Source organism: Jaculus jaculus, chromosome 1 (assembly GCF_020740685.1).
Source record: "Jaculus jaculus isolate mJacJac1 chromosome 1, mJacJac1.mat.Y.cur, whole genome shotgun sequence".
Classification (NCBI taxonomy): Eukaryota; Metazoa; Chordata; class Mammalia; order Rodentia; family Dipodidae; genus Jaculus; species Jaculus jaculus.
Window position 1 is genome coordinate 215,683,312 of NC_059102.1, and position 15,598 is coordinate 215,698,909.

The 15,598-nt window shown below is 36.4% G+C and overlaps 1 protein-coding gene across 32 annotated transcripts in view; it reads left to right on the plus strand.

Annotated features, from left to right (window-relative positions):
• Sorbs2 (sorbin and SH3 domain containing 2) overlaps positions 1-15,598 on the plus strand; it is a 381,956-nt gene that overhangs the window by 355,981 nt on the left and 10,377 nt on the right. For all 32 annotated transcript variants that reach the window (XM_045142050.1, XM_045142051.1, XM_045142046.1 and 29 more), the window contains one exon: positions 244-444. In XM_045142050.1, the coding sequence (XP_044997985.1) occupies positions 244-444 (201 nt within the window). The remainder of the gene's footprint in view (positions 1-243; positions 445-15,598) is intronic.

Below are 15,598 nucleotides of genomic sequence, written 5' to 3' on the forward strand. Positions count from 1 at the left end.
ATTAACCAAGTATCCGTTAGTGAAGATTCAAATGTCATGAATGGATAGTTTGATTGGATATACATAGTCTGTGTTTTTCTAGTAACTGCTACTACCTTACTTGCACTCCTCTGATCAAGCAAAAATGGAAGTGTAAAATTTTTCCTAAATGGCAAACTGTTGTTTATGAGAAAGCGATGACAATTATAAGTGTTATATTACTGTGTCTCTATTTATAATGCATTTTCTTAATGCTCATTACAGGGTGATAGGATTATTCTTCTTAAAAGAGTTGATCAAAACTGGTATGAAGGTAAAATCCCAGGCAGCAGCAGACAAGGCATCTTCCCCGTGTCCTACGTGGAAGTTGTCAAGAAGAACTCCACCAGTGCTGATGATGACCCTGACCCTCCAGTACCCCACAGCTACTCTAGTGACAGAATTCACAGCCTAGGTTCCAGTAAGGTAAGAAGCTCTTCTATCATGTTCATGAATTACTCGGAATCTAGGAATAAGAATATTAGCATGTGATTGGGGGATATTAAGTTAACTGTCACATCTACTGCACACAAAGGGATTTACGTGTTACATTTCTACACATGTGAGTTCCATGACAGTAAATATGATATAATTTTCTCCAAATGGCATAAAGACATAATGTATATTTTCACTAATTCCAAGATAATTCTTGAAAGAAACATTACCAAGATAATTCTTGAAAGAAACATTACCAAGATCGTGTGTGTGTGTGTGTGTGTGTGTGTGTGTGTGTGTATAAAATTATCTTGGTAATGCGTCTTTCAATATTTTAGCTTGAGAATGGAATTAGCAAAAACTATATATACATATATATGTATATATGTATATATATAGAATATATATATAAAGAATATATATAGGTATATACATGTTTTCAGAAATAATATTTTCAAAAAGTTGATTTTATATCTATTTGTATAAATTGTATAAATAGTATAATTTTATGAATATTACACATAATAGATGTGATTACAATTATATGTAGAAATATGTATAAAAACTCAATATAAAATGTTCTATATACATATACCTGCACATATATATTTGTGTATCCAAATGGTATATCTAAATAAGACCTGATTATTAAGTCGACAGTGTTCCATAAATTGGTTTTGGGTCCTTTTCTACAAAGAATGAGTGTTGAAGTATTATTTTCTTTTTTTTTTTTTTCTTTTTTTCTTTTTTTTTTTTTTTTCTTTCTTTTTTCGAGGTAGGGTCTCACTCTAGCTCAGGCTGACCTGGAATTCACTATGGTGTCTCAGGGTGGCCTCGAACTCACAGCAATCCTCCTACCTCTGCCTCCCAAGTGCTGGGATTAAAGGTGTGCACCACCACGCCCGGCTGAAGTATTATTTTCTAATTGTAACCTATAATTTTATTTGTTTCTTAGTTTGTATGAAAGTATGATAAATTATTAGAAGTCTTCATTTATTCCATTAGTTTTCAAATAACCAGTTCTGCTCTTTCAGTTGAGCTAGTAACTAAAGACTATCATCTTTCTCAAATGTAATTTAAAAATATTTCAGAATTTGTTAATTACAAAAGGCCAACCTCCTGCTTTATTCATAATGTGACTGATTTTTTAACATTTCTTCTCAGTTATAAATTATAATATATTTTGTGAATGTACTTACGGGTTTCTTCTTTTCATTAACTTCCAAGTATATAATTTTAAATCACCAATGAATTATTTTCAAAATATTGTTAAGTTCTTCCCAACAATGTGTTAAATTGCATAATATAGTAGTTGTTTTAATTGAGAAGGCTAGAACATGAGAAAATAGACCATCTATGGCTAGCATGTCAACATCATAAAAGGGTGAAGTTGTGTCATGTTCTAATGCAAGATTGTTTTTCCAGATTGTTTCTCTCTGGAAAATGAGTCCTAGAATTATCTTACATAAGTAAATAACCTATAAATCTCTTTAAAAGAGCTAAGGCTTAGCATTTTATTCATTCTCATCTTTGAGGACTGGGTTTCAGTTGTGGGTAGTTACTCTCAATCTTTTGCCATTGTATAATCAAACACTTTGGTACTATCCAATTTTGTTTGATTGATTATGAAGTTTTCCAGAATCTCCTTAAATATACTTACTTTACTACCAGGGCTGACCATTTAGAGATCAACATTCTCCCTTCAGTATTACTACTGATAAAGAGAAAAGATAAGACTCTTTACACATTCATTTCTCTTGTTCATTACACATTCATCTTAAAAGAACTGTCAGATAAATTTCAAGCAACTGACCATGACATATATAAATGAGGAAGAAAAACATATATGTTCACATACTTACTTCCTCCAGATACCACTTTTAACAACAGCGTTTTAATCCTTGTGGTGAATATGATTTAAATATATTTTCTGTTTATCTGTATATACCAAATTTAAATAGAAGCATAGATTTGATTAATAACTAATTAGTATCTTGATTTGACTGCATTGAAAAAGTTATGTCCTTAATTTTGAAAGAAATACCAGTTTTCTTTCAACTTGATATCCATGTTGTGATGTCATTGGCTCAATGGAGGAAATTTCTCACTAATGTATTAAATGATTTTTAGGAAAAGAAATTTGGTGTGATACAAAAACTAAATGTTACATCTATTTTCTAACTTATATTTGCAAATACAGAAAGGAACTCATTGATAGTTGTTGACTCATTATTTGACAAATTCAAACCATGTTCCTTGACATTTGAGGGGAAACTCACATGTGAGTTTATGTTATTTCTACTTTTAGCATAATGGAATCCAATAGAATCTTCTGGAATATAAAATAATTTTAATTTTTATTATATGCATGTTAGGTATATTTTTTACAATAGAGACAGATATCTCTTATTACTTAATACTTCATAATACTTAAATTAATTTTCAGCATAATAAAGTCCACTTTAAAGCTTTACTGTTAACAAGTATAATGGTGACTGTGGAGGTAATGACATCATAATGAGCAGTAGTAGACACTGATGGTGATAGTGCTTGTAAGAATGATGGTGCATCTCTCATACACATGTCCTATACAGAAAAAAAGTAAAAGTATTGACCTTGAGTATTAAGCTCAAGTTCACATATTTTCAAAATCTAATTATTAGAACCAAACCAAACACTTTGTTTTATATAACAAGGAACATAAAATGGAATTTTAGACAATACAGGAACTTCATTAGACTATCAAATGAACTACAGTAATTTACATTTTATTAAAATCGCAACATCTACAAAATTGGTGTGCCTGTCAATCCAGTCGCAATGTATATACACACTGTCACTTTTTATCAGTGGCTAAGCAACCTGTATTCCTGAATTTTGTAGTAAGATGCTCCCATGAGTTTAGTGACCACCTTATGCCATTAATGAAACCCCGTAATGAAATATCATGTATCTGTTTAAAAAAATTAAATAGAATCTCTTAACATCCCATTCTTATGATTGGACACAAAAGGAATTATTAGGTGAGGACTACACTGTGCACTTAGACATGCCAATGCCAAAGGTACAAGAGAGTGCATAAGCAATTAACCAAAAGGTGCTTCTCCAGAATCCTCTTAAGATTGTCTTCCTCACAGAGTGAAGTCAACTATCTGGGAAGTTTTAAAGTGAATGGTCATTCACCAGCCTCTTTCAAGATCTTTGCATACATAGCAAGTAGCATTTCTTCATTGCCCAGAAAGGATAGATCAGAGAAGATACCAAAATATCAAGCAAGGGAAGATCAGAGAAGATAGATATAAGATACAAGGCAGTTCTTCCAGAAGTACTTCTTAGGAATTTGTGTTAAAAAAAAAATTACCCTGGGGAACTGGAGAGATGGCTTAGCAGTTAAGGCATTTGCCTGCAAAGCCAAAGGACCTCGATTCGATTCCCCAGGACCCACGTAAGCCAGACGCACAAGGTGGTGCATGCATCTGGAGTTCATTTGCAGTAGCTGAAGGCCCTGGTGCACCCATTCTCTCTCTCTCTCTCCCTCTCTCTCTCTTTCTCTCTGTCTCTCTCTCTCTCTCTCTCTCTCTCTCTCATTCTCTCAGTCTCTCAAATAAATAAATAAATATTTTTAAAAATTTAACCTTGGGCTGAAGAGATGGCTTAGCAGTTAAGGTCCTTGCCTGCAAAGCCTAAGGACCCAGGTTTGATTCCCCAGTACCCACATAAAGCTAGATGCACAAGGTGGTGCATGCATCTGGAGTTCATTTTCAGTGGCTACAGGCCCTGGCATGCCCATTCTCTCTAGCTGCCTCTTTCTCTTTCAAAATAAATGAACAAAATAAAATAGAATAAAAAGTCATCCTTGGCTGACAGGATCTTTAAAAATGTACTTCTATTGTTTTATTTTAAATATGCAAAATGAATCAATAATATTAAAATATTAAAAAGCATATTTTTACTTCAGGAGATTAAGCTTCATAAATTATACTCTTGTAGATAAAATACCAAATCTCTGAGAAATAATGGAAGTCATAGCAGAAGTTTACGTTCTGTCAGCATCTTATGTGTAAACATTTACTTTGAATGTTATTTTTAACTTTCAAAAAGTTTTATCAGTTCAGTTTCATTTTGGTTAAAAATAGTTTCAATGGTGTGGAGAGATAGCTTAGTGGTTAATTCATTTACCTGCGAAGCCTAAGGACCCATGTTCTATTCTCCAGATCCCACATTAGTCAGACGCACAAAGGTGAGGCAAGCACAAGGTCACACATGCCCACTAGGTGACACAAGCATCTGGAGTTCAATTTCAGTGGCTGAGGCCTTGGTGTGCCAATTCTCTCTTTCTCTCTCTCTCTGTGTCTCACTCTCTCTAACAAAAAATAAGGGGGCTGGAGAGATGGCTTAGTGGTTAAGGTTCTTGCCTGCAAAGCCAAAGGACCTCGGTGCATTTCCGCAGTACCCATGCAAGCCAAATGCACAAGGGGGCGCATGTATCTGGAGTTTGTTTGCAGTGGATGGAGGACCTGGCTCTCTCTCTTTCTTTCTCTCTCTCTCTCTCCCTCCTTCCCTCTCTCAAATAAATAAAAATAAATAAATATTTTCAGAACTTGTTTCCTTAGACATGTGTTCATGTTTAATACTCTAAAATATTTATGTTATATGTTATAATTGCCTCCAAAACATAAATGAGAATATTTGGAAAGCTCAAAAGATTGGAGAGTGCTGCAGGAAGTAGGAACAATAACGAAATTCAGAGATGAAGAAAGTGCTTAACAGTAGGTTTTTATGTATGCTTACAATCCATTTGCAACATAATTTAAAAGAGTAAATACAGTCTAAAATGATAGCTATTAAGTCTTTTAAGGGTTCACTCTCATCCCTCAAGTTCTCTATGATATCTTTATCTATACATTTGACATTTATGACCTCTTCAAAAACTAATAGTGTTTCATTGCTCAAGTAAGTTGTTCAATTATCCTCAATGATTTAAGCAGGTTAATTTCAAAAATATTTCTTCCAATTATCTTTAGTTTATATCTATGCTACAACATAAAACCATTTCTACATTGATTACCACACTTCTGCATTTCTGTCTCTGTGATTTCATTCATTATCATCATTTTCTTTGTTTATTTTTTTGGCATCATAATTCCTGTTCATTTCTAAGTTCGCTTCCAGTGAACCAGCCTCTCCTCTCAGTCACAAGGCTCTGCCTGGCCCAGATGAAGGAGTGCTCCAAGGAACTACCCAAGAGTGTCTCTCCCTGACAGATTGGTGTCCACCAGCAAACCCTCAGGCCCCAACATCATCATGTTTTCTGGACAACTTCTTGGAGGAATTAGAGAAATTTTGTGCTTTGAATTTATCAGGTGACCAAGCCAAACCAAACACCCTAGACAAGGACATCCTTGAAATTGAGAAGGAGTCCTCTCTTCTTCCCTCTTTACCCCCAACATCCTTGCTGGCAAAATCATCTCCCTCTGTGTTACCTTTCCCCCGCTCAAGTATGTCCTTCTCCACAGCACAACCTCCTCAGTATCCCATAAAGACCACTCCACACATGTTTGCAGACTGGAATAAAATGCACAGGGGCTTTGCAGATGCTGCAAAATTTCTTGAAGTCCTAGGTGATAAATTTGTTTCCTCTGCATGCACCAATTTTGGTATGTGGCCTACAACCCTCCCTGTCATTGGTGAGGAAGATGAGAAAATCTATGAGGATGTTATATACCCAACATGGCTTCCAGGACCTCAAGAGCAAGATACCATGTGGTGTGGCCAGGACAGTGTAAAGGCAGTGCCAAAGCTGCACATCATGGAGGAGGAGGAAGAAGAGAAACCGGAATACTTAAAACACCCAGTAGGCACTTCAACACATCCTAGCGACCTCAAGACATACAGCCAAACAGCACAAACCAGTAATGAGGTATTTTAATTTTGCCTAATTACTGAAGAACTAACCAGTCTTACAATTAGGTAGAAGAGTAAAACATATTAATAGACATCTATTTTCTGACACTGTCTTAACAGATTCCTCACAAGGAGTTCAAGCATTGTGTAAGTTAGGGGTGGAGGAAATATGAGAACACACTAAAGTTTAATAAAATGTTATAAATAGGGCTGCAGAGATTGCTCAGTAATTAAGGGAACTTGTTACTTAATCATGAGGACCTTTCTAGCCAGAGACCACCAAATTAGACTCCCCAGAGCCCACATTTTTTAAAAGCTAGACATGGCCTTGTACATCTATAATCCCCACCCAGGGTGGGTAGAAACCAGAGACTTGCTGGGGCTCACTGGCTAACAGCAGCTCCAGGTTAACAGAGAGAGAGACCCCATTTCCAGGAACAAAATATGCAGATGAGTGATAAGAGGATACCAACATTGTCCTCTACCTTCCACGTGCATGTACATGGGGTATGCACATCTGCACACACATGTGCATGCTCCACATATCATACATACCACCCACACCATACCACATAACATACTGAACACAAAATGCAAATATTTATATGTTGTGTCTATATTTATATATTTAAATAGTTTTATATATATGTAAATATATATGATATAATTCCATTATCATATTATTCCTTTGTGGCTATAGTTTCAAATTCATATCTTTTATAGTTTTTTTAGTGCTTTAATATGACTTAATAATGATGGCTCTTCATTAAATCTTACTGTCAGACAGTATTCTAAGAACTCCACATCTTTCATTGTTAAAACCCTGAGGGAGGAAATATTATTCCCACTATAGAGATAAGAAAACTGATGGAAGTGGAAACAGTATGTGGTTGAGCCATGGCACTATATACAAATTCTTTATATTAATGCCTCCTATGATGAGTTTGAATTTTTATTTTTAAAAGAATGTTCCAAAATAGGCATTTTAAAATAAAACACTTTCAAATGTAAAAAAAAAAAAATGAAATAAAATAAAAGGTAAAACACCCAAATAGTGCTCCAGGCCCTTTTGACTGTTCTGAAAAGGCTGTTAACTACTCAAGGTTAGTAACCACTCAGGTATTGCTTATAAATACTGCAATGATGAAGTAACAATATTTCCTATTATACTAAATAATTTTGCATATTATATGAGTCATTTCCTCTATAGTTCCTTTATTTCCAAATAAGCAGCTACACCTTTGTATAAAACAAGCATACTGCCTAATGATGGAGTTCACTGCAGTAAGTAAATATGACTCTCAGTCTAGGGTTAGTAGCAAAGTTACCCTTCACTACAATCATTTTAAAGACGTGACTAAATAGGTGGCTTGATTTGCAGAAAGCTCTGCCTACTTTAGACCGTGCCTAAGCACAGTGTCTATCCCATCAGGTGAGCACCCAGCCAGTTCACATCATGCAAAAACTTACTGTTTACACTTTGTAACCTATTTCAGTCATTGCAAGGGTTTAGGCACTGTATCATTTCACCTTCATGTTTAAAAGAAGCCATCACATACAGAATGACAAAATGCAGGTATTCTTTTCTCCCACCACCTGCACCCACCCACCAAATGAGATTAATCATGTCCATGGAGACTTCAAATCAAATTCAGAAGAGGTTGTGCTTTAGAGCATTGTGACCATAACTGTCATCATTTCCGGGGATTTTGGTAACTTTAAAGTTATTCAGGCTTAAGAAAATGATCTCTAAAGATGACGTAGCCCCATTCTGGGCACAAGCGTAATTACATCTTGTCTTTCCTCAATATTTAAGCCACCATCATTTTCTTCTGGAGATCGAACTGCTACACCTTTTCCTGGATGCCTGTTTTCCTCCCCTGCATTTCATTCTCCTTTGGCCTCTCTATCTGACCCTGTCTGTGAGTTTTCTCAGCCTGTGCAGCTTTCCTCACTCTCTCTCCTCCCTAAAATCCCTTATCAACAGGAGATAAGTCCACGCAAACCACAGGTAATTGCATCTTGTGTGTGGCTTACTGCATGTCTTTCTATGACTTTCTGTAGTTGTATGCATTTAAATATGTACCATGTTACAAGATTTGCAAAAGTTATGTGACCTCCTAACATCACTAGCATGGCCTCCATCCCCAAACTTAAGACAAATCTGCATGACACTATGCCTAGATTGAGGAGAAAAAACAAACTAAAATTTATGTCATAATCAAAGGTAGTCGTTGGACTTTTTAAAGGTTGAGCAGCAACTGGAAAGTGTCAGCATTGTGTCTGCCATCCTCAGTCACTTCCTGGTGGAGTCTTTACCTCCCATCATTTCCACCCATCATCAGGTACAGCAGAGTCTGAGGTTAGGATGGTGTTGCAGTCAGGTTTCTATGGTGTTGCAGTCAGGTTTCTATAGCTGGTAGAAATCACCCAACCAAGAGCAGCTTGTTGAAAAAAAAGAGGTTTATTTTGGCTTGCAAGCTTGAGAGGGAAGCTCCATGATGGCAGGGAACATGATGGCATGAGCAGAGGGTAGATATTACTGCCAGACCAACATCAGGTGGACAACAGGAACAGGAGAGTGTGCCAAACACTAGCAAAGGGAAACTGGCCATAATACTCATAAGCCCCCTCCCCCACAATACACTGCCTCCTAAGGTGTTAATTCTCAAATCTCCATCATCTGGAAACCTAGCATTCAGAATACCTGAGTTTATCGGGGACACCTAAATCAAACCACCACAGATGGTCTTTGGCATTGCCAACTTGAACCTTGCTCTTACACAAAGATAAAGAAAATGAGGATGCAGGAAGGGTGACTCTTTAGTAGCAGTTGGCACAGCAGCCATCTCTGATCCCTGCAACCTGGCAGCTCTGCTGGCACTTAGCTCTCCTTAAGGGTACCACATTTTTTTCACACAGTTTATGACCTGCCCTGGAAAACAGATGGACAATCACAATATGTAATCATTATATTATAGGGAAGTTTTGCTTCTAAGCCTAGAGTGATCCTAATTTTTTTTTTCCTTTAGACCAAAGTTACTTGAAATAGTAACATTTTACAAGAATATTGTAGTAGCTGAGCATGGTGATACACACCTTTAATTCTAGCACTTGGGAGTCAGAGGTAGGAGGATCACTGTGAGCTCGAGGCCACCCTGAGACTACATAATGAATTCCAGTCAGCCTAGGCTAGAGTGAGACCTTATCTTGAAAAAAAAAAAAGAATATTGGAGTGTATACCAGGGGTAACTAACTCCAGAAAAACAGTTTTGTGTCCTCTATTTTGTCTTGTGTTTAAGAACAAGTGTTGAACTTTGGCCTACCATTGAGTTTTTTTAACTTAGGAAATCTGTTTTCCACCCACAGAAATAATACAAGTTTACTGAAAGCATCCATGCTTGTAAATATTGATATAAATTGAATCAACCAATTTTATTCTCATTATAAGGAAAGTAACAGTATTGAAAGCAAAGATAAAATAATGTCTTCATAGGCATAGAATAGTATGCATGAGACGATAACAGAATTTTTTTAATTTTATTTATGTATTTATTTGAGAGAGTGAGAGAGAAAGAGGCAGAGAGAGAGAGAGAAAGTGGGCACACTAGCCACTGTAAATGAACTCCAGATGCATGTGCTACCTTGTGCATCTGGCTTATGTGGGTCCTGAGGAATTGAACCGAGGTACTTTGGCTTTGCAGGCAAATGCCTTAACTCCTAAGCCATCTCTCCAGCCCATAACAGAAATATTTTTTATGAATACATTTCAGCACTATTTAATTCATATCTATTTTATTTTATTTTATTCTTTGAAAAGAATTTTCTAAGAGAATAAAACAATTCTGTCATATGCAATCTAAAAGTTCCATGAAAGTAAAGTTTACTACCACTTTCTAGATTATAAGATCCTGAAAAATAAAGACATTATGGGTTTGTGGATCTTTCATGGCAAAAATTATTATAAATCTCAGATGTTTCTCTAGCCAAGATAATATTTTATATATTTTTAAAAAGGGCTTGTAAGATCTGAGCTCAAGTTGCAATCAGAGTGCTTAAAGATGCCACAGAATGGCTTTTTCTGGGGTTTCTTCTAAGACACTGAGTTATTGTGGCTCCACAAGAAAATATCTAAAGCAGTAGCCTCAGAGGTTCCCCCCTTGTCACTTCAAAGGAGATTAGGCTCTGGTCCTTCCAAGATGCTCAAATGATCTTTTTAGCTTTTATCTTAAAAAAAAAAATCTATGAGCCTTATATTTATAGAGTCTCTGTATTGATCAAGATTGTAGTAGCTGCTATACCCAAAAATTCAAAAGAATTACAACTCATACAGGATAAAAACACATTTCTCTTACATACAAACATGCAGCATCCCACACCGTTATTGTGCTCCACAGTTGTGAGAGAGCCCAAGAGAATCATTGAAATTGCCCAAGTCCAGTCTTTCAAAACATGCAACATGAGCACAGCTAGGTACAAGGAAGGTTCAGAATGACCATCTCCCAATCTGACATCCTGGCCCCATTTGTTAAGACACAAAGAATGGATTTTGAAGAACTTCAGACATTCTCTCCACAATGCTTAGGCAAATGTGCTAAGCACATACCCTCCTAAGAGACTCAAGACTTTCATTTAGTTGCCACTAATGATCATGAAAGTATCTGGTTAAACGTTGAGAAACCACATGTTTTATTAAAGTTTTTTTTAGTCCTGCTAATGTTTTCAAGCATTGCATTTCTAGACACTACATTGCTTAGTCCTGCCTGCTATTGAAAGTGAAGTAAGCCATTCATGTGTAAGAAAGCTTAGCTTACTTTGAAAAATTATCAAAACTCAGGTAATAGCCAATGCTTAAATTAAATTCGACTATCCATACCCTCTCCTAAGATCTTTTTCTACTCATGTATTTTGTTAGAAAATTTTGCCTCTAATAAATGTTTGATAATTTCCATAAAACTTAAAGCAAATATTCTCTATGCTACTTTGTGCCTGTTCACTAAGCGCCGAGTAAACAGATCATATTTGAGGGTGTCGAATACACACTTATTAAGCTTTCTCTTAAAGGTGAGGCATTTCTGATAAGTGTTCTAAGCCATTTACATTGCACTGAAACCTCCCCTCTGTATATCTCCCTGTGCTGAGCCTGTGAGAACATCAGCTGACCCTGGAGTGTGGACACTGGAACAGGCAGGGTTGCTGTGTGCAGACTTGAACCATTCCTGCTCGCTACTGTTCCAGAGTTTGGCATGCTGTGTGTGCATGGCGAGCAGTGAGCCAGCATGCATAACGAAAATGAGAACTAACTCACTTCTTGTGGCTTTTCCAGGCTGATTTAAAAAACAAGATAGTTGTCCTGGGTAAGCCACCGCGTAGCCCAGTCATGTCTAAGAGATCCTGGAGTTCGCCTGTCAACAATTCCTACAGGGTAGGGTCAGAAGCCCCCAAACTGTGGCAGTCATCCTACCTGCCTAGTCTTCCTTGATTATCTTTGCTGTGATTGGCTGTAAAGCAGGGCTGCAATTCCCTTAAGACAAAGTGACCAGCATGTGATGAACTATGAAATCAGATCCTAAGCCTTTGGGAAGAATACTTCCCTGCTATATTGGTCAAGTTTCCCAAATCCAAATGACATGATCCAATGTTCCACTATGCAAACAAGGGCATGGCACATGCTGTTTTCTGTATCTGTCTCATATTTCTGCACCAAATCGTTGCCTTCTCATCACTATTTTTAGTGCAGAAAACAAAACCATGTATATACTAAATAAACATGGCTTCCCATAATGATGGCTTCAGTGTCATGCCATATTTGGGGGCTTGTTTCAGTCCGAGTCCCTCGTTTTAATAGTTTAGCTTTGATGCTACATGCCCCTGTACCCGATGCTGCAACCGGGAGTCTGTATGCTTCCAATTCCTTCACAGCCTTGCCTGAACTCAAAGATCCACCATTTCCTCTATTCAGTTCTCTAACCCCGGCAACACTGTACAATGCATGGACTCTAAATGGTGCTGTCAGTTCTGAGGAATGCAGCCAAGGAATTTAGGGATTTTCATCCATGCATGCCTCAGGATTCTTTTCACTACTTTAATGGACCCTGATTTAGTTCTGACTGGTCTGTCATATAAGCTATCCTCCACATTTCAAGTTCTTGGGCCTTAATTTTTAGGGTTTTTTTTTCATTTCATAAATATAGATACTGCTCTGTATTTGTGCTGTTTTATGCTTTTTGTTTTGCTTAATTTGACCTGGTTTTTATGTTGAAGCAGATTTTTGTTGCCCTAGAGAGAGGAATGTGGCTCTTAGTTCTTAGACTCCACTAAACATCCTTGCAGAGCCAACACACACACACACACGCAGCTTTTTCCAAAATTAAAAGAGCCTATCATTGAGCCACATAGGTCAGTGAGGTGGCATACCTTAAGTCACTTTGTTTTTTCTTTGCTATATTTTACATTATGAATTTGTGTGTTTGGGTGCATCTATTTAGATAATATCTATTCTATTTTCTTTTAATTCATGAAGTTGTGTTTCACCTTCATAATTTAAGAGGGGAATCAAGCCTATGAACATGACCATTGCACCATTATTAGGAGAATGCTATCCAGTTCTCATTGGCTTGTACTCATGTACTACAACTAACTTTGTTTGTTGTTCATTTTTATTTATTTATTTGATAGTGACAGAGAGAGAGAAAGAAAGAGGCAGAGAGAGAGAGAGAGAGAGAGAGAGAGAGAGAGAGAGAGAGAGAGAGAGAATGGGCACACTAGGGCCTCCAGCCACTGAAAATGAACTCCAGATGCGTTTGCCCCCTTGTGCATCTGGCTAACGTGGGTCCTGGGGTATCAAGGCTTAAACTAGGGTCCTTAGGCTTCACAGGCTAGCACTTAACCACTAAGCCATCTCTCCAGCCCACAACTAATGTTTTCTAAAAAATAAATATAAAAAAGAATCACATAAGAACCTAAAAACTGCTTGCAATTTTTCAAAGACTTTTCCACATTCATTTTTAAAGTAATACCCCATCTTTATTTAAGAATTATTTCATACAAGATATAGATGATCGTCCAAAGAGAGGCGTTAATAAATACAAGGCTTTCAGGCAGGCCATATGTCATCACCTGAGATGGAAAATATATATTCTATTGATGTCATATTTTAAAATGTCTCATACCAATTTCTTATGAGTTGTAGCTTAGAATTAACCCTGACATTGAAATTCATGTGCTTAAGACCTGTCTTATTTTGTATTAATATTTACAACATTTAAAAACTTCAAAGTGCATAATATGCACAAATGAAAATGTCATAATAAAATCTATTTTGTACACTAGCTAAAAGAAAAATGTAAAACTTTTAATATTTTAAATATTTTGGATTCTGTGAAAACACCATGCCGCATCATCGAATTTTTTTTACTGATGCTGTAGTCTTAAGATTCAAGAAAATCCAAGTGTGACACAATCTTTGCTCAAAATTTTCAGCATAGTGATGGTAATGTGCTAACTTGAAAACCATCTTCTTACTCTCAAAGTCCATGTAAGTCTCCATATATTGTTCTATATTTACCTTGGCACTGCTAAGAATATGTAATAGAAATACCAGAGCAGACAGTTAAAATAAAAAGGAACATAGACCAAGACACTGGTTGCCAACGAGTAAGTTCATCTCAAGGATGGAAAAGGAAGGATATGGTAAAAAAAAAAAAAAAGATTATTATCTATTCCACACGGTTTTGTGGTCTTGAAAACATCCTTTCAAAATTAATCCAAGCTGAAGGAACTTGGCCAGTGCTGACCAGAGGCAAAAAAAAAAAAAAAAAAAAGAAAGTTGCTACCACTTCTCGCCATTAGATGACAGTAGAGTGCAGTTAGTACCAATCTTTTTCAGAGTTTGTGCATATTGAGACTCAATGCCCAAGTGTTAATTTTTTAAAATTTTTTTGTTTATTTTTATTTATTTATTTGAGAGTGACAGACAGAGAGAAAAAGTCAGAGAGAGAAAGAGAATGGGCGCGCCAGGGCCACCAGCCACTGCAAACAAACTCCAGATGCGTGCGCCCCTCCTGCCTCTGGCTAACATGGGTTTCCTGGGGAAACGAGCCTCAAACCGGGATCCTTAGGCTTCACAGGCAAGTGCTAAACCGCTAAGCCATCTCTCCAGCCCGTTAACTTTTTTTAATACCCACACAGAACATAAATATTTATTTCAAGGAAAAAATGAAGATTATGATTTTAGGCAAATTAGTTTTTTATTCCATCATAATATTTCATTCAACAGAGTACGCTGGACAAAATTGTCATTCAGTTCCCTTTATTTGTCACAGAAATTATCAAACATCTTTGAGCTTAGAGCTTACTGATATGAAAAAATGAAGTTGAATTATTGTGTTCTTTACATGACTAATACATGAATGGATCAATAAATATGTTGTCACAGCTTTCTGAGTAAGAGACCTCTTTTATATAGGAGGAAAAATATCAAAGGAAATGTGGATTTTTTTTATGCACTACATGCCAGGGCAAGATTGAATACATCTTGTCTAACTCGTTGATTTTATAATGAGGAACCTGAGATGTATTTCAAGGTCAAATAGTAGTCAGTTCCCAAAACTGAATTAAATGCACCTTCATAAATATGAACACTTCTATTCCTCTATAAGCAAGCACTTGTAAAATTATTTAACTGAAATGCTAGATTTAATTAACTTTCCTCAACTCTGGTTGCTAATTAGCCTTAGGGTCACTCCTGTTAAACACACACTTTGAAATGTTTTTAAACTCACCATTTCATGAGATATACAACCTCTCTACTAACAAAAGTTGCAATTAAGGTCTGGCCTGAGTATGTGAAAAGTATAAAAAACTGATGATTCAAGAGGGGAGAATAGGGTCAAGATAGGAAGTATATTGAACCCCAGGGAAAAGATATATTGGTAAAGATGATTAAAATCCCAGTCATTATTGGCTCACACACTGAGGAACACAAGTTGTGGCAGTAAGCAAGCCTCACACTGAGAGAAGTAGCCTAACTGTCCTGATTGTCAAAGGGTCAATGTATTTGAATGATTTAGGAAGCCAGTTCAGTTGGAGAGAAAGAAGTCAAATTAGAGTAATGATAACTGAAGTGGACAAATAGCCCTCAAAGATAGATTGTTTTATATATTTATATTGGTTTATATTAATCAGAAGGTTGATTGCTTTAAGAAAACATTCAAATTTTAATTCAAGGGAAGGAGTTACA